Source organism: Natator depressus, chromosome 25, assembly GCF_965152275.1.
Source record: "Natator depressus isolate rNatDep1 chromosome 25, rNatDep2.hap1, whole genome shotgun sequence".
NCBI classification, from domain to species: Eukaryota; Metazoa; Chordata; order Testudines; family Cheloniidae; genus Natator; species Natator depressus.
This window is the reverse complement of record NC_134258.1, coordinates 3,397,320-3,413,488: the sequence shown is the minus strand read 5'-3', so window position 1 is coordinate 3,413,488 and position 16,169 is coordinate 3,397,320. Positions and strand designations below refer to the sequence as shown.

Here is a 16,169-nt window from a genome sequence, read left to right as displayed (position 1 = left end):
GAGAAGGAAGCAGGGAAGGAGCTGTGAGGGGCGTGGGTGGGGACAAGGTGGTGCCAGCTTGGAGGGGTCTGGGGGGCGCAGGGGAGTGGGAAAGGGACCAGATGCGACACTTGGGTCAGTCACATGCCCCCCCAAACCTTTAAATTGTGCCTTTCCCCCCAGAAAGAGTTACGGGTGGTCTCTGTCTAGCACCAGAGTGTAAGCCCCACGTGCCCAAGTCTTCAGACCCAGGCTTTGAGCTCGTTGCCGTGTGGATGTACTCTGTCTTCTGGTCTGCGCCCTACGGCCCCATCAGAGGGCTTGAAACTCCTTGGGTATCGGCTTATTTTGTGCTAGAGTGTTTTGTGCTAAAGTAGCTAGAGATCCTTTGATAACTTCTGTATCTCCTGAATGTACCAGCTAGGAGGAGTTTGGCATTTTAGCTGTCATGGCCTTCCAGAACAGGTAGTAAGTGGCAATGGACCTCATGTTCAGTCAGATTATTTTGTTGCCTTTTGATCATTCCTTTGGGGGTGGGGGACAAAGGAGGGAGGGGTTGTACCCCAGCAGAATGGGCTGTGGGTTCAGCCTCCTAACCCACGCTGCCGCCCTGTTGGCACTTCCCCTGGTTGCAGGCTTGCTTGACTCTCCCCCCTTGCGGGCCCCCGGGCTATGGGATAGGGAGCTGCTGCTCCAAACAGCCCACACTCCTGAGGGGCACTTTGATGGGCGATTTGTGGGAGCAGGGATGGGTGTCAGGCCAGGGAGGGCGGCTGCCCGTGGGAGATGCCTAGCTATTTTGCCCCCTGCTCTCAGTTCAGACAGGAGCTATTCAGGAGCCGTTGGCTGTGTTGCCCTCCTCAAAATGATTCTCCACCAATGCTCGCTGTGCTTTCTGTGCCCAGGTGGATGCTGGTTCGGGATCAGCGGGGAACAGGCCACCTGACACCTCCCAGGGCTTGAGGCAGAAGGAAGGGGCCAAGCGGGCCAATGGCTGATGGGAGTGTGCCCATCGGCACCCTGGGAGATGGTGCCTTGGCCAGGCTCTGTGAGCTCCTGGACAACTGCAGCCGGGGCTGGAGGAAACTGGCTGAAATTGCCGGTGCCGAGAAACGCTTCAAATGCAGGTGGAGGAAGTGTGGGGGCACAACAGGCTTCGGGCACCGATCTGGGCAGCGCATCCGCGGGCGACATGTCAGTGCAGCGGCCTCGCCAGCCTGCCTGTCCCAGTGCATGTGCTTGTGTGCAGAGGGGGCTGGTGTGGGGAGTGCACATGTGTGTGTGTACGTGCAGACGCAGGGGGGTGATGTAGGGAATGCTCCTGGGTATGAGTGGTCACACTCTGTGTGTGTGTGTGTCTGAGAGGGTAGGGGTGTCATCGCAGTGTAGGCTGTGGTATGAAGTGTGTGTGTGTGTGTATACAGTGTGCGCTGTTCCAGTGAAGGTTGTGGGGGGGGGGGAGTGAGAGAGAGAGAGAGAGAGAGAGAGAGAAAGAGAGAGCTGTCCCAGTGTAGGCCCCATGTGTGTGAATGTGTGTAGATGTCACAGGGCAGGCTGTGGGGTATGTGTAGAGTGTTTTCTGTCCCAGTGGAGGGTGTGTGCTGTCCCAGTTCAGGCTGCGGGGGGTATAGGTTGTGTGCTGTCCCAGTGCAGGTTCTGTGTGTGTGTCTGTGTGTGTAGGGAGTGCGGTGTCCCAGTGCAGGCTGTGGAAGGTGTAGGGTGTGTGCTGTCCCAGTGCAGGCTGCGGGGGGTATAGGGTGTGTGCTGTCCCAGTGCAGGCTGTGTGTGTGTGTCTGTCTGTGTGTGTAGGGTGTGTGCTGTCCCAGTGCAGGCTCTGTGTGTGTGTCTGTGTGTGTAGGGGGTGCGGTGTCCCAGTGCAGGCTGGGGGGGGTGTAGGGTGTGTGCCGTCCCAGTTCAGGCTGCGGGGGGTATAGGGTGTGTGCTGTCCCAGTGCAGGCTCTGTGTGTGTGTCTGTCTGTGTAGGGGGTGCGGTGTCCCAGTGCAGGCTGGGGGGGGTGTAGGGGGTGCGGTGTCCCAGTGCAGGCTGTGGAAGGTGTAGGGTGTGTGCTGTCCCAGTTCAGGTTGCGGGGGGTATAGGGTGTGTGCTGTCCCAGTGCAGGCTGGGGGGGGTGTAGGGTGTGTGCCGTCCCAGTTCAGGCTGCGGGGGGTATAGGGTGTGTGCTGTCCCAGTGCAGGCTCTGTGTGTGTGTCTGTCTGTGTGTGTAGGGGGTGTGCTGTCCCAGTGCAGGCTGTTGGGAGTGTAGGGGGTGGGGTGTCCCAGTGCAGGCTGCGGGGGATGTAGGGGGTGCGGTGTCCCAGTGCAGGCTGTGGGGGGTGTAGGCGCAGGATCTGATGGTCATGGTTGTGCCAGTGAATGTAAGTATGGGGTGAAGAGAAAAGGCCCCCGAGGTGCTCTAAGGATGGTGGGTGTCTCAGCCTGGATCCCCTACCCGGGAACGTTACCCTGGCTGTAGCACATCTCCTGCGTAGATCTCAAGGTGGGTTAGGATCATTATCCCTGAGACACAGGCCATCCCGCAGGGCAGAGCCGGGCTGAGCTGAGCACCTGGGTCTCCTGCATCCCCATTCCCCGCCCTCTCCACCAGACCACGCGGCCTCCCACTCAGAAGCTGAGGCTGTCTCCCCAGCCACAGGATTGAAAGGGTTAATGTTGTTTTGTGTTTGCTGTGGGTTCCCAGCGAGGAGGAGCTGGAGATGTGTTCCCTGAAGGTCCTGGAGCCCTGCGGGAGCCCCAGCCAGTGCCTCCTGCAGCTGCTGTCAGAGCGGGACTGCACCCTCAAGTACCTGCTCTGCTGCCTGGATAAGATGGGACACACCGAGGCCTTCCAGTTTCTCTCCAGTGTTGGTACGGGCTGGTGGTTGGAGCAGGGACTGGGGGTCAAGATGCTGGGGTTCTGCTCCCCGCTCTAGGGTGAGAGTGAGGCTTGGTGGCTGGGTCTGGGGGTCAGGGAGCAGGGGTTCTTCTCCTGCTCTAGGGTGGGCGTGGGGTCTGGTGGCTGGGTCTGGGGGTCAGGGTGTGAGGTTCTGCTCCCTGCTCTAGGATGGGAGCAGGGTCTGGTGGCTGGGTCTGGGGGTTCTGCTCCCCGCTCTAGGATGGGAGTGGGGTCTGGTGGCTGTCACTGGTGGTCAGGACTCCTGGGTTCTAAGCCCCGCTGTGGGAAGGTGTGGGAGGGCTCTGCTGGAGCAGGGAGCAGCAAGGCAGAATGGCTGGATTCCAGAGAGTGTGAGCTGATGGCTGGAGCTGGGAGCCAGGACTCCTGATGGTGGTTGGAGTGGGGGCCCCAGGAATTTACAGGTGAAGGGAAATTGTGTGAGGGGAGTGTAATGGGAACTATCTAAAACTACGGCAACTTACACACAAGCCGGATTCTTGCCCGAGGCTACGTCTACACCGGAAACGCTGCAGCCCCTCTAGTGCTTCAGCAGCAGGGGGTTCTCCCGTGGGGGAGCTAATCCCTCTCCCGCAGGGGCGGAGCTGTGTTGCTGGAAGAATTCTCCCCTTGGCTTAGCGCTAGCTGTGCTGGGTGTTTGGTCAGCTTCACTGTGATGCTCAGCGTGTGGATTTTTCACATCCCTGAGCAACGCAACTGGGTTAACGTCTGAGTGTAGACCAGGCCTGTGACATGTTCTTGGGGGGGGCCTGATTGCTCAGGGGTTTGTTCTTTCCTCTCTTGCAGTCCAAGAGTCCATCAGGATCGTGGTGCAGCCCGAATCTCAGGTGGTTACAGAAGGGACCACAGCGTCTTTCACTTGCTGGGCGACGGGGCCCCCGGGACTCAATTACCAGTGGTTCTGTGGGAAGCAGGAGGTGAGGCTTGGGGAGGGAGGAGGGAAAAGGGAAAATCTCCAGGCTTAATAAATTAATCAGTCAATAAATCTGCAGCAGCAGCATGGTCTAGTGGGAGGAAAACAAGTCCCAAGGCTTGGCTGTGCCACTGACACACTGAGTGGCCTTGGGCGAGTCAAATTCGGGGGGGCCCAGCTTGAGAGACAAAGGGCCAAGAGAAGCATCCCCAGCTCCAGCTGAAGCCGATGGGTGCATTGGTGCCTGGACAGTGCAGGCAATGCTCAGAGCTCTGTGTCAATGTTAGGTGGTGTTATTAGACCATGCAGCCTCCCAGCACAGCCCCCGTGGAGGGCGGGACACTTGGGGATGGATGGAGGGCGCAGTACCAGGAGGCTGCATGGTTTCTGCTCCCTTCAACCTGGCATGTTTTATTTTGTGCCTGTTAGGTGCCCGGTGCCACCTACCCTGAGCTGGTGATTGACCCAGCTACTCTGCAGACCCCGGACTGGTACATCTGCCGCGTTAACCACAGGGCCAGCTTCACGTTCTCCAGGTGGGCCCGGCTCCAGGTCAAGCGAAGCAGCAGCCCTGCCTCAGGTAGGAGGGCAAGTCGCAGGGCTGTTTGCAGCAGCGGCAGGGAAAGCAGCTGGCAGGGCCAGCCAGGCAGTTGAGCTGTCTGGGGGCAGCTCCAGTCTCGGCACTGTGTTGACTTGCAGATCCTGCCCTCTGGGCCTGGCCGAACCAGGAGGGCCGTGTACCGTCGATGTGGGTTTCATGCTTGTGCCTGGGATGGGCCTGCTGCCCAGTGGTACCAGCTGTGTCCTGTCCTGCAGTCCTTTCGCATGCCGAACTCTCATTGACTTCTGTGGGAGCTGTATATATGATCCCAGCCCTTAAACAGACTGCCTAACAGGCTGAGATCACCAGGGCCTTCCTGCCAGTGTATTACAGCTGGGGAAGGCAGTGTGGTCTAGTGGGTAGTGCACTGGACTGGGACTTAGGAGTCCTGGATGCTATTCCTGGCTCTACCAGTGGCCTGCAGGGTGACTTTGCCTCTGTGCCTCAGTGTCCCCATCTGTGGCCCACTGGGGGGCTCCTGCCCTCAATTCTTAAAGCACCGTGAGCTCTGTGGATATAAAGTGCTAGATAAGGGCTCAGGACTGCTGTTATGATGATTAACTGGAGGGGCCGGACAGTCTGGTCAATGCCCCAAGTGGTGCTGTGAGCAAAGGGCGATCTGGGTTCTGGTGTGACAGAGTGCGCCGCTGCTCAGACTGAGATGGGGCAGTGCCTGCTGGATATGTAGTCTCCACTGGCTGTGCCTCTGTATTGCCCACTGCAGCCTTGGCTGCCCCTGCTTGAGCCTGCCCTGGGGCCTGGTCCCACATGAGGACTCCTGTGCCTGTGTTGTCCTGCCCAGGCTAGCGCTCTGTTCTCCACCCCCCTCCAGCGAGTGGCTATTGTTCAACAATGGTGGGACTGCAGATCCTCTGTCAGCCCCAGCCCTGCACCTTGGATGAAGGGGATTCCCTCCAGCTGCGGTGCGTGGCCATCGGGAACCCACCACCCCAGTACCAGTGGTTCCGAAACGGGAGTCCGATTGAGGGGGCGCGGAACTCCCACCTCCAGGTACCCTCCCTTGGGGTCTGGGCAAGGGCTGCAGGCTGGGCAGGAGGCCTGTAATGGGTTGCAGACTCTCGGTAAGGGGCTGTGGGCTCAGCAGCCCAAGGTGGGGGGGATCTGCAGTGCAGGACAGTGAGCGAGGGGTAATCCCTGGTTCAGCTCTCCAAGCCTAGCCCACCCGGGCACATTCTATTGCATTCAGTGCCTGCAGCCCCCAGCTCACCAAAGGCAGATTCCTGGGGCCTCTAGCCCAGAGTGCAGGGTCCACCAGCTGGAGCTTGCCTCTTCCTTTCCCCTCGCTGCAGGTGAAGCTGGTGACAACCGCAGAGAGAGGCCGCTATGCCTGCAAGGTATTTAACCTCTTCCAGGAGCTGTGGAGCCAGGACACAGAGGTGGAGATTGGTGAGGACTCATGTCAGGACTCGGGATCTGTAGCCACCCCCACTGCAGGCCATTGGCAGGCTTGGAATGGGGGCCTTCAGAACCAAAGCTCAGTCCTCCATTACTCGAGCTAAAGGAGCAACTCTGTGCACGGGTAGCAGTAGTAGGCTGTTACCCTCTGTCGACCAGCCACTAGAGAACAGAAGCAACATTTTGCTCGCGTGTTGGACCCTTGGCACACTGAGCCTGCAGGCAGTCCCCACCCCACCACCCTGCCCTTTGCCCTCCAGGTTTGTTGCCTGTTTAACAAGTCCTCAGCAATCCCTGCAGGAGAGCTCTGAGGCTGCTGGGCAGGCTGTGAAGTGATGTGGTCAGTCCTATGTGAAAATCAGATAATCATGTGGGTTACATGCTAGTCACATGGCTTGGTGCAGCGAGGGAAGGTGCTTGATATCACAATGATGGGCCTAGGCTGCCTTTTAAACCCAGGGAGCTCAGCAGGGGTCTCATGAACAGGTACTGGGGGTCACGACCACACTGGCTTGCTCATATTGTTAAATGGATGGGCCCCAGCTGCGTCCTGGCTAGACTGCAAGCGGGGGTGGGGGAGGAGTTGGAGGCCCTTATTAAAATAATCCTCTGCCATGTTGGCCTGGAGTTCCCACCCCGGCATGGCCAGGGTCAGAGGGCACCCCCTGCCCACCCTGGGCATTCCTGCCTCTAATACCTTCCTTGAGGCGTTGTGCGGGGAGCGGTCCCACCAAGCCTCGCCGAGGCCTGGGGGTGGGGGAAGAGACCACAGCGCCTCCTTATGGTGCTTCCTGTGCCTGTCTGCCAGCCCTACAGGGAGGACGGGGTTTGGGGCAAGGACTGTGGCATGAATGATCTCGGGTGTCTGTGGCCCCAATCAGCAGCCGGAGCTGGTGCTCACAGGCAGCCCTGCTCATCTCACCAGCCTCACTGCTTCACCCTTTGTTTTGTTCCAGGCCCACAGCTGTTTGCCTCCGGAGGCTCCTGGCGGGAGGAGGACACAGGTAGGTGAGGCCCACATGGGTCCCACCCGGACCTAGGAGCTCCTATCTGAACACAGCTCCTCTGGGGCAGGTTAGGAGTTGTCATGGCAGGCGTGGCTTTTACATGTGCTAGTTAGTGGACTGGACTTCTTCTTTGTCCTCAACCAGCTTAGATGGCTGCTGGGGGCCGAGTGCCTGCCCTATGGCCCAGGGGAGTGCTGCTCTCAGCATCTCTCCATGGGCAAGGGAGCTCCTGGGACTTGTGTTGTGTTGCTGGGGTTCCCTCCCCGCCAAGGGGGGCAGGGTCTACCAGCCATGGTGCCTGTGTGGCGCTCAGAGAGGTGATCATGTGTCCCATTCTTTCCAGGGAGTGCTCCAGAGCACAGCGGCCCCAGCCAGCTGTACGGTAAGCGGCTGCATCCAAATCCCCAGGCCAGACCTCCACTTAGAAATGGATCGAGAGATACAGCTCTCGGCCTTCCCCGCTTCATACGTGGATCCTCCTCCCGGGTGCCAATGCAGGGACCCATTCCAGACTGTTCTCCCAGCCAGCCCCTGTCTCAGCTGGCCTGTGGAGAAACATGTCTCCCACAACCAGGTCAGCTGAGCCATCCTCACACGGGCTCCTCCCCGTGGATTGGGCATTGAACCAATGTGGATCCAGCCCTGCCCGTGGACGTGAGAGATGGAGAAGAGCCATCAGACCAGCCCTAGGATTGGCCTGGCAATGCAATCTCCAGGGCTCTGTCCATCTCCCACCTCCTCCACGACTTTGCAGCATGTCCTACTGCCCCAAAGATGCACCACCACCCCCCCCCCCCGCAGACCTGGCACCCACTGACAGGCAGCGAGGGCAGCGTGCTGGCTATTTTAGGCAAAGCGTGGCCTTCAAGGGAGAGCCAAAGGCTTGTCTGGAGGGATGAGCCAGCTGGAGGGAGGACTCTGCCTTCGTTTGGAGTAGAGGTTTAGGCCCAGGACTAAAACTTGGGTCCGACTAGTTACATCCCTGCTCTAGAGAGCCCATCCACAGCAGGTGGGGCAAGAAGCTGTCTGGGGTGGTGCTGAGCGTGAAGGGGAGATAGAAGCAGGGAGAGGATGAACATTCATCCCAAAGGGCCCAGGAGGGTTCCCCTCGTTCCCTCCCCATGCCCTTAACGTGTTCCTCTTGTCCTTCTCCTGGGGCAGCCACAGACAAAGTGGCCCTCCTGATGGGCAACATGAACTACCTGCACCACAAGCACCTGAAAGCACCCATGGTGGACGTACATGAGCTGACCAACCTGCTGCGCCAGCTGGATTTCAAGGTGGTCTCCCTGCTGGACCTGAGCAAGGACGAGATGCAGATGGCCGTCAACGAGTTCCTTCTCCTCTTGGACAAAGGAGTGTACGGTACAGAGGGAGCTCCCTATGTTGCTGGGTAGGGGTAGGAGAACCCCTTCTTTACTGGAGGAGAGGATGTCTATGTGGTGTACATTGGTCTACGCTGGAATAGGCCATTTCCTTCCGGGGCCCCGGCCCCTCTGGGCAGACTAGTGCAGGCTGGGAAGGGCAGGACTTCTTCACCAGTAAATACACAGGAAGGTTTTCATGAACATTTCAAAGTTTTCCCCCAATTTTAAACTTAAAAAATGTTACCCCCTCGGTGGAGGCACCCGTTTCCTACCCTTCTTGTGGCTGGGAGGTTGGGCAGCATCTCGGGGGCTCAGGCAATAAAAGCAGAAGGTGATACGGTGTGATAGAGCGGGTGTATTTTAGATAGTTGTACCATTTCTCGTAATCACCCTCATTCACTTGTCCAAGTGCCAGAAGGGAGTTAGCACTGAGTGATTGTCACCAACTTTAGACTGTCTGGGAGGTGTGGGATTGGTAACAGCCCGGTGGTGGTCACAGACTCACCATGGGGTGGCGAGGAGCACTGGTGAATGCCCTTCCTTGCTCTCACTAATGCTCAGCACTAGCCTGGCCCACTGCACCTGTTCAGCATGCCATGCAGCCCAGGGACTGGCGTCATGATAACTCAGCGTTATTATTAAACATGTCAATGGAGGTGGCGCCTGGGCCAGTGCTGGGCGCTGTACAGACATACAGAGGGTGCGGAGCTTACGGTCTGAATGACAGGAAGGTAATGGGGCCATAAGGAGAAGTGAGTGAGCAGGAGGGAGGGATGGGGCGACAGGAAGACAAATGTAACAAGAGCTGGGTATCCCCTAGCTCGACAGGTGCAGTGGTCACAGCAGCAACCTAGGAGATGCCCACAGGAAAGTGCCCCAGCAGACACGGGGGCGAGGAGGGACTTGGAGGGACCAAGGGATGGCTGGGTGCCTCCCCCTCGGGACAGGAGCGAGCACACAGATGCCTGTGGGAGAAGCCAAGCATGGGGTCCTGGAGGCTGGATTGTTAGCAGCTCAGTGGGAGCTGCCCGGAGATCAGGCCCAGCATGCTGGGTGAGGCCGAGCTGTGGAAGGCTCTGTCATTAAGGACAGGGTTTGGATTAGCAGGCGTTGGCGGGGTGGCATAGCCAGAACCTGGCTCCTGCTGAAGGCCTAAGGCAGGACATTTCTGGGCTTCTCCTCCTACAGTCTGGCCAAGAGAGGATCCCACAGTCCATTGCCGCAAGCAGGAGAGGGAACTCCAGTCAGTATGTCCCCAGGGACGGGCGGGAGGAACATGGTGAGCAGAGGAGGGTTGTGTGTAGGTCAGACGGAGAAATGAGTGGGAAGGAGGAGGAGAACCTGAGCCCCTCCGGAATGGACTTTGCAGCCCTGGATGCAGTGGGCTGCAAGGCCAGCATTAGGAGGGTGGCAGAGACGGAGAAGGTGTGAGAGCAGCACAGACCGGTGCAGGTTGACGTGCTCTGCTCCTGCTCTCCCTCCCCCAGGTTTGCTCTACTACGCTGGCCACGGCTACGAGAACTTTGGAAACAGCTTTATGGTTCCTATTGATGCACCAAGATCCTACACTTCGGAGCACTGCCTGTGCGTGCAGAGTGTGCTGCAAAGCATGCAGCAGCGGCAAACCGGCCTCAACATCTTCCTGCTGGACATGTGCCGCAAGAGGTGAGCACACCAGAGCCAGCCGCCCAGGAGCGGCAGGGCCAGGATGCGGCACTCGGCACGGTGCATACGCTTTCCCGTACCGCGGACGCAGAGGGGGGCACAGTTCTTGGCTGCCTGCTTTGAGGGCCTTGGCTGGAAGGTACTGTGTAAGTGCAAGGGACGTACACAGCACGGGCGTGTGAAAGCAGTCCTTTGGCTTGCCAAAACAGCAACACTCTCACATATACAGACACTGGTGCAAGCACACATGTGACCATGCTATCAGGTGTGAAATATTATAGCCACACACACTGAGGTCATGCACACCATGTGTGTCCATGTGCACATGTAGCTGCCTGCGGGCATGTGTATACCCAGGGGTTCCTACCCAGACGCACACAAGAACATGCACGCAGAGGCAGCCACCATGCATTCTCACCCACAGGTGCATCGCCTCACTGCCCAGTGAAACCAGCCGTGATTACTCATTGAAGGGGATGCCTGACAGAGAGAGAGAGAGAGGTCCCTTGTCAGAACTAACTCCAGTGCTTCCCCGGAGAGCAGCCATCCCCAGGGTAACCCCTGTGGAAAGGAGAACAGCAATAAATCCACAGCCAGGGGGCCAGAGTTCTTCTCCAGATACTCTGTCCTCTAGCCCAGTGTCCCGTTGGCGGCTGCCTGGGCTCCCAGCCCACACAGATGTTCTGCAAGGGCATGCCAGGCACCTGCTGTAGGGCACTGAGTAGCTAAATACTCTTGGCCATTGAACCAGCAGTGCAGCCTGGCTGCTGCTAAGCTGGCAAGTGCCATGTTGCCCCATCACTGGCAAATGACGCTATTCAACCAAGTAAAGACATTGTAGCCTCCAGGCGCAGACAGATTTAGATCTAGGCGCCCGCTTTTAGTATCCCGCTCGTTCGCCGATCTAACAGGTCTTCCCCAGCTAGGAGTACTGCATTGCTGCCAGTTGGTGTCTCCTTGCGTTGGCACAGTGGCTTAATGCTAACCAATCCATCGGGCTTGCATTGTTTCCAGCCCAGTCCACGTTTGTTCCTTACAGCATGTTTTGCAGGGCTTTGTCCTGTCTGGGCCTGGGGGGCCCAAGCAACAGGACTCCCACCTGAGGGACTAGTCCACTACCTCCCAGAGCTCACTAAGAGGCAAGGCTTTCCTCTGCTCTTCTGATCAGAGCCCATTGGCATGGCCCAAGCCCGGAGGTCCAGAGCGACCATGGACTGTGTAGGTTTCATGCCCCTTATGAGGTGCTTCCATTTCTTTCCAGGAACCTGAACGACGACATCATCCCACAGGTGGGGGCGCTGCAGGTCACGGCCAACATCGTCTTCGGCTACGCCACGTAGGTGCTCCCTGTCACCTCCTGCTGGCCACAGTCACTCCTCATCTGTGTCCTCCTGGGGCTTGAGTGGGGGAACGGGCGCAGGGTCCATTACAGGGAACTGAACCCACCAGTCACTCTGCTTTTGGAGAGCTGCTAGCAGGGATGTGTCCTGCATGGGCCTCCTGGGAAAAAGGGCAATAATGCAGCATACCTCCATATTGCCTCTCACCCCAAGCTCTCCAAGAGGCAGCCTGGTCTAGAGGTTAGAGCACAGGGAGTCAGCGTCAAAAGAGCTGGGTTCGGTACCCCATTCTGCAGCAGCTTGGGCATGTCAGGTCCCTGCTCTGTGGCTCAGGCTCCTTCCTCCATCTATAATGTGGCCGTAACAATTCTTGGCCACCTGCTTTGAGCTCCTTGGCTGGAAGGTGCTAAGGGACTGTGGCAGAGCACTTTTAATTCATTACGCATCACAGTCCTCTTTGAAGAAGGTAGAGTTATCATCCCCCATTTAGAGATGTGGAAACTGAGGCACAGCAAGCCAAGCTGGCATTCCACCGCCCACATGGCTAATCCATGCCAAGCTGGACAGAGAACCCAAGTGTCCTGCCTCCCAGTCCTGGGCTTCGTTCTCCAAACAGCACTTCCCCCCAGCTGCATGTGCTGTGTATTTTGTTCAGCTCCACGTCTCTGTCCCAAGCCAGAATTTCTCCCCTCTGTAACTTGAGGGGAGGGGGCAACTTTCTGGGGCTGCTGCTGCTTTGGGGGGGTAGGTACGTCTGTCTCTCAGGCCTGCTGAGCTCTCGTGGTGGGGAGCTGTGTCATGAGCAGGCTCTGCAGGAGTGGAGAGCAGGGGGAATCCCCCCTCAGACTGGCCTTGGAGAGCAAAGCAAGGGGCCGGCTCCGGGGCCGGGGGCTCCACGAGAAGCGAGGCTCTGGTTCCCATTGAACCACAAGGGCAGCAAAGTCCCTGCAGCCCTGTGAAAAACCCAGCTTTAGAACACAAGAGGATCCAAACTCTCTTCCCCCCTCATCTTAGCTATTAGGCTGCCTTGATAGGCCCTAGGCCCAGACCCAAACCTGAACTTCCCCAGGTTGTAAGGGTGTCTGGAGCCAGGGTCTTGGTTCCGGCCCATCTCTGGTGAGCCATCCTGCCTGAACCCGAAGCTTCCTCAGGAGTCTGAATCAAGCCAGCTGCTGTTGAGGCCAGGTTCCCAGGAGCAAAGTCTCAGTACATTCTGTGCTGAGTGGGAGAAAGGGAGCAGTTGGGCATAGAAGAGTCTTCACCCCTCCTATGAAGGAGCTCCAGGCCTTAGCTCTCTTCCGTGCCCCTCTCAGATGTGTGGACGCAGAGGCCTACGAGCTGAGCCAAGGGGAGCTGTTCAACGGCATCTTCGTCAGCTTCCTGAAGCGATGGCTGCTGGAGGAGGAGAAGATTACGGTGCTGCTGGACAAGGTGGCGGAAGGTGGGTTATCCAGGGGCGAGGGTAGAATGGCTCTTCCAGGCCAGCCCGTCTCACCTCAGGACTGTCTGCGAGCAGCTGACTCACCGCTGTGCTGAAGTCATTTGCCTGGCCCTGGTTGTGTCTTCCAGACATGGGAACCCTGGAGATCACCAAGGGCAGGCAGGCGCTGGAGCTGCGGAGTAACCTGTCCGAGCGACGAGCCCTCACCGATCCAATTAAACCATCTGAGGGCCCAGAGGAGTTCTCTGTCAGGAACCTGCAATGGGCCAAGGCCCATGGTGAGCATCATGGCCCCATTATCCCTGCTGACAGAGCAGTGGTGAGAGGCAGACAGTGAGAGAGGCCTGTCCTGGAGCTGGGGGGAAGGGGGTTACTCAGGAAGCCCCCAGGGATTGCAGTGACTCGGGGAGGTCTCAGCCTATGGAGCAGGCATTGCAATGCAGTTACCCAGAAAGCACGGGAGTGGGCAGAGTGCCGTCACTGCAGCCAACCATGGAGAGCCAGAGCACGAGGGGCGCACAGCTGGGCCCAGCAGGAAGCCTAGATCTCGTGAAACTTCTGCAAATGGCTTTGCTGCTATTGGCCCAGCTCTGATCAGGACAAGCACTGCTGGGATGGTCTTAGTGTCACAAAGCAGCTGCCATCAGGGAGCTCCACACTGAGCCTGGGGACAGGACCCAGAGCCTCCTCCGCTCCCAAAGCGCAGGCCCCTGCCATGTGAGCTGAAGGAGAATCTCCATTAATAGTGTTAGTAGAAGAGGGGCCAGGACACACGGCTGAGCCGTTCTCATTCTGACCAGTGGGTGGCAGTGACACACACACGCGTATCATGGCCCCATTTCTTTGTTTGCAGTGCTTCCCGAAAGCCGATACCTCCAGTTCGACTGCGGGGCTCGGGTACAGCTGGGTTTCGCAGCTGAGTTCTCCAACATCTTGATCATTTACACCCGCATCGTCGAGATGCCACAGGAGATCACACGATGTGAAGCAAAACTCACAGATGTCCCGGAGGTGAGAGGCCCAGTGCCAGAGCCTGCCTGGCTCAGAGACCTGGCTCGGGATAACCGCAGGGTTGGGGGTTCAGCGCTGTGAACAACGGGGATGCCCAGGCCACAAGTGAGAGCAAGCGCTCAGCTAGGCCCATTCCCACAGGGGCGTTTTCCCTTCGCACCAGAGAGTGGCTCAAGCAGCAAAGTCCCAGCTGCAGGGTAGCCCAGTTGGAGAGGTACTGCCTGACCAACTGTCCCGGCTCCTACTCCCGCTCTACAGGACACCGGTGAGACCCCAGAAGGTCATGCAGGGATGTCAAACAAGGGGACGGTACAAAGAAACTGCCCCTATGGCAGGAGCCAGCCACAGTTTGCAGTCCCTGACACGGCTCCCACTTAGCAGCTAACTGGCCTTTGGAATTCTGCCTTCACGCCTGGCACCGTACTAGGAGAGAGGGCAGAGGAAGGCGCACCAAAGAGGAAGGGGTCAGGCTGACAGGCAGGACCCTACCTCTCAGCTCATCACCCCCTCCCTGCTCTCCCCAGAGGGAACAAGAAGCTTGCCTTATATAGTCCCACCTTTCCCAGCATTCCTTGCTGACCCCCCCTTCTGGACTGAACACAGAAAGAGGCTGTGCTGTGCTCGCAGCCTCCCTTTGAGGCAGCTGCCTCTTACAGGCACAACATCAGTGCCAGTGTTGCCAACTCTCACGATTTCATTGCGAGGCACTGGCATTGGGTGTGTTCCTTGAGCCCCAGCTCCTGGAGTCATGTGAAGATGCAGGAAGCTCACCTTTCATTTGGCAAGTGAGGACATGTCTATCCCTCCTGGCCACAGTGAAAACGTGACCCTTAAAGGCTCTGAGCACGGAAAGCAATGAACCAGACCCCCACCATTATTATTTTAAAAATCTCATGATTTCGGGGTCGCTGACTCATGATTTCAGACCACATGGGGTGGGCGGTTCCACAGCCTGATGCTCTCTTGTGCCTTGGCTGCCTTTGATGACAGTGCTGTCTCTGGCAGGAGCTGGACGTGGATTTGAAATTCACCAACAAGGAGAGCCCAGAGGAAATGGGGAGCAGCCTCGCCCTGGCCTGGAGCCTCAGTTTCCCCGATTGCTGCCTCTACAGCCGCCTCTGCAGCCTGCAGAAACTGAGGGTAAGTGCTGCCCCGCCCTGTCGGTGCTGGTCCTGGTGAGACCACTGGCTGTGTAACCACACCCAAGGTGGAATGGACTCCAGCTCCCTCTCCTTTGGCTGCACAGCTTTCGCAGGGCCAACAGGGGCTAAAGGCGGGGAAAAAATAATGACCCTGAACATGCAGAAGGAGGCCAAATGAAGCCCTAGTGTACATGGGCTGGCTCACTCCACTGCCTTCGGGGGACTCCTGCGCCCTGACACTGGGGTTTGGATCCTTCTCAACAGGGCACTCCAGCTCTGGACCCCCTGGGGAAGGATTGCTAGGCTTTGCTGGAGTGAGTGACTGTTACCTTTGGGGCAGGGACTGTTTGTTCTGTGTTTGTACAGCGCCTAGTGCAGCGGGGTCCTGGTCTGGGACTGGGGCTCCTAGGCGCCCTGGCAATGCACATAATGAATAGCAGCCTCAGCGGGCAGGAGCTCCCCATGCTACTACTGCATGTTATAGTGAATGGATCCAATGCATCCCTCAAGTAACGCCCAAGTTATTATCTAGTGGCACCTAGAGTCGCCAGCTGACAGAGGGCCCCATTTCCTGGGCAATGCACAGACAGTCCCTGCTCACAGACACACGCTAACAGGAGCCAGACAAAGGCATTGTATAGCTGGAGAACTAAGGGGGAGAGAGGTGAAGTGATTTGCCAAGGGTCTGTGGCAGAGCTAATTTGACCCAGGTCTCCGGGTTCCCAGGCCAGTGCCTTCCCCACAAGTCCATCCTGAATGGTGCTGAGCCCCCAGAACAGAGTCCCAGCAGGATGGAGTTGGCACCATCAGGAGTCAACGGACCAGCTTGGACCTTGTGACTGGTGGTTAAGGAGAGGGCAGTGGGGAGTGTGATGTAGATGTCTTAAGGTGATAACAGTGTCACACGGTCCTGTCACATGCCCACCTATGGTAACCGCGGTTCGTGGTGTCGTTGCAGAAGGAACTGGTCTTCACCATCTGCTTGCAGTACCAATACCAAGGACTCGATGACTTCATTGAGGAGAGCCAGTCAGTAAATATCGGGAAGCCACTGATTGCAAAGCTCAATCTGTGTGTCAGCGACGGGCCAGGGACAAACACCCCACTGGCCCATGCAGACTTGTGTGCAGATGCCTTGACCGGCTCATTCCAAAGCATCAGGAGCATGGAGACCCCCAAGTCACCAGCTGTGTCAGAGGCCTACCAGAGTCTGCCTTGTGACTCGCACCTTGGCAACTGGTGTTCTGAGGATGGCCAGTGGGTAAACACCCCAGAGGAGAACCTGAGCCCTGAGTTCCCAGGCTCTCACTCCATGTAGCGCTCGGGGTCTGGCATAAACGTCACCGTCCACTTCTTTTCCCAGTGTGGACCAAGG

The 16,169-nt window shown here is 57.9% G+C and overlaps 1 protein-coding gene across 1 annotated transcript; it reads left to right on the top strand.

Annotated features, from left to right (window-relative positions):
• The first annotated feature begins 892 nt into the window (after positions 1–892).
• Positions 893–16,112, top strand: LOC141977800 (mucosa-associated lymphoid tissue lymphoma translocation protein 1-like). The gene is made up of 16 exons (XM_074939485.1): positions 893–1,106; positions 2,679–2,845; positions 3,678–3,808; positions 4,234–4,384; positions 5,238–5,416; positions 5,716–5,812; positions 6,778–6,825; positions 7,172–7,210; positions 7,990–8,193; positions 9,683–9,860; positions 11,122–11,196; positions 12,514–12,641; positions 12,770–12,919; positions 13,495–13,652; positions 14,658–14,792; positions 15,753–16,112. The coding sequence occupies exons 1-16, from the start codon at positions 970–972 to the stop codon at positions 16,110–16,112; spliced, it is 2,337 nt and encodes a 778-aa protein (XP_074795586.1). The 5' UTR covers positions 893–969.
• Positions 16,113–16,169: the final 57 nt, after the last annotated feature.

Excerpts from the sequence above, each read along its gene's own strand:
- LOC141977800 (XM_074939485.1), top strand. The coding sequence starts at position 970 with ATGGCTGATGGGAGTGTGCCCATCGGCACCCTGGGAGATGGTGCCTTG. Across the intron at positions 11,197-12,513 it reads ATCGTCTTCGGCTACGCCAC|ATGTGTGGACGCAGAGGCCT; the intron begins GTAGGTGCTCCC and ends TGCCCCTCTCAG. Across the intron at positions 12,920-13,494 it reads GCAATGGGCCAAGGCCCATG|TGCTTCCCGAAAGCCGATAC; the intron begins GTGAGCATCATG and ends CTTTGTTTGCAG.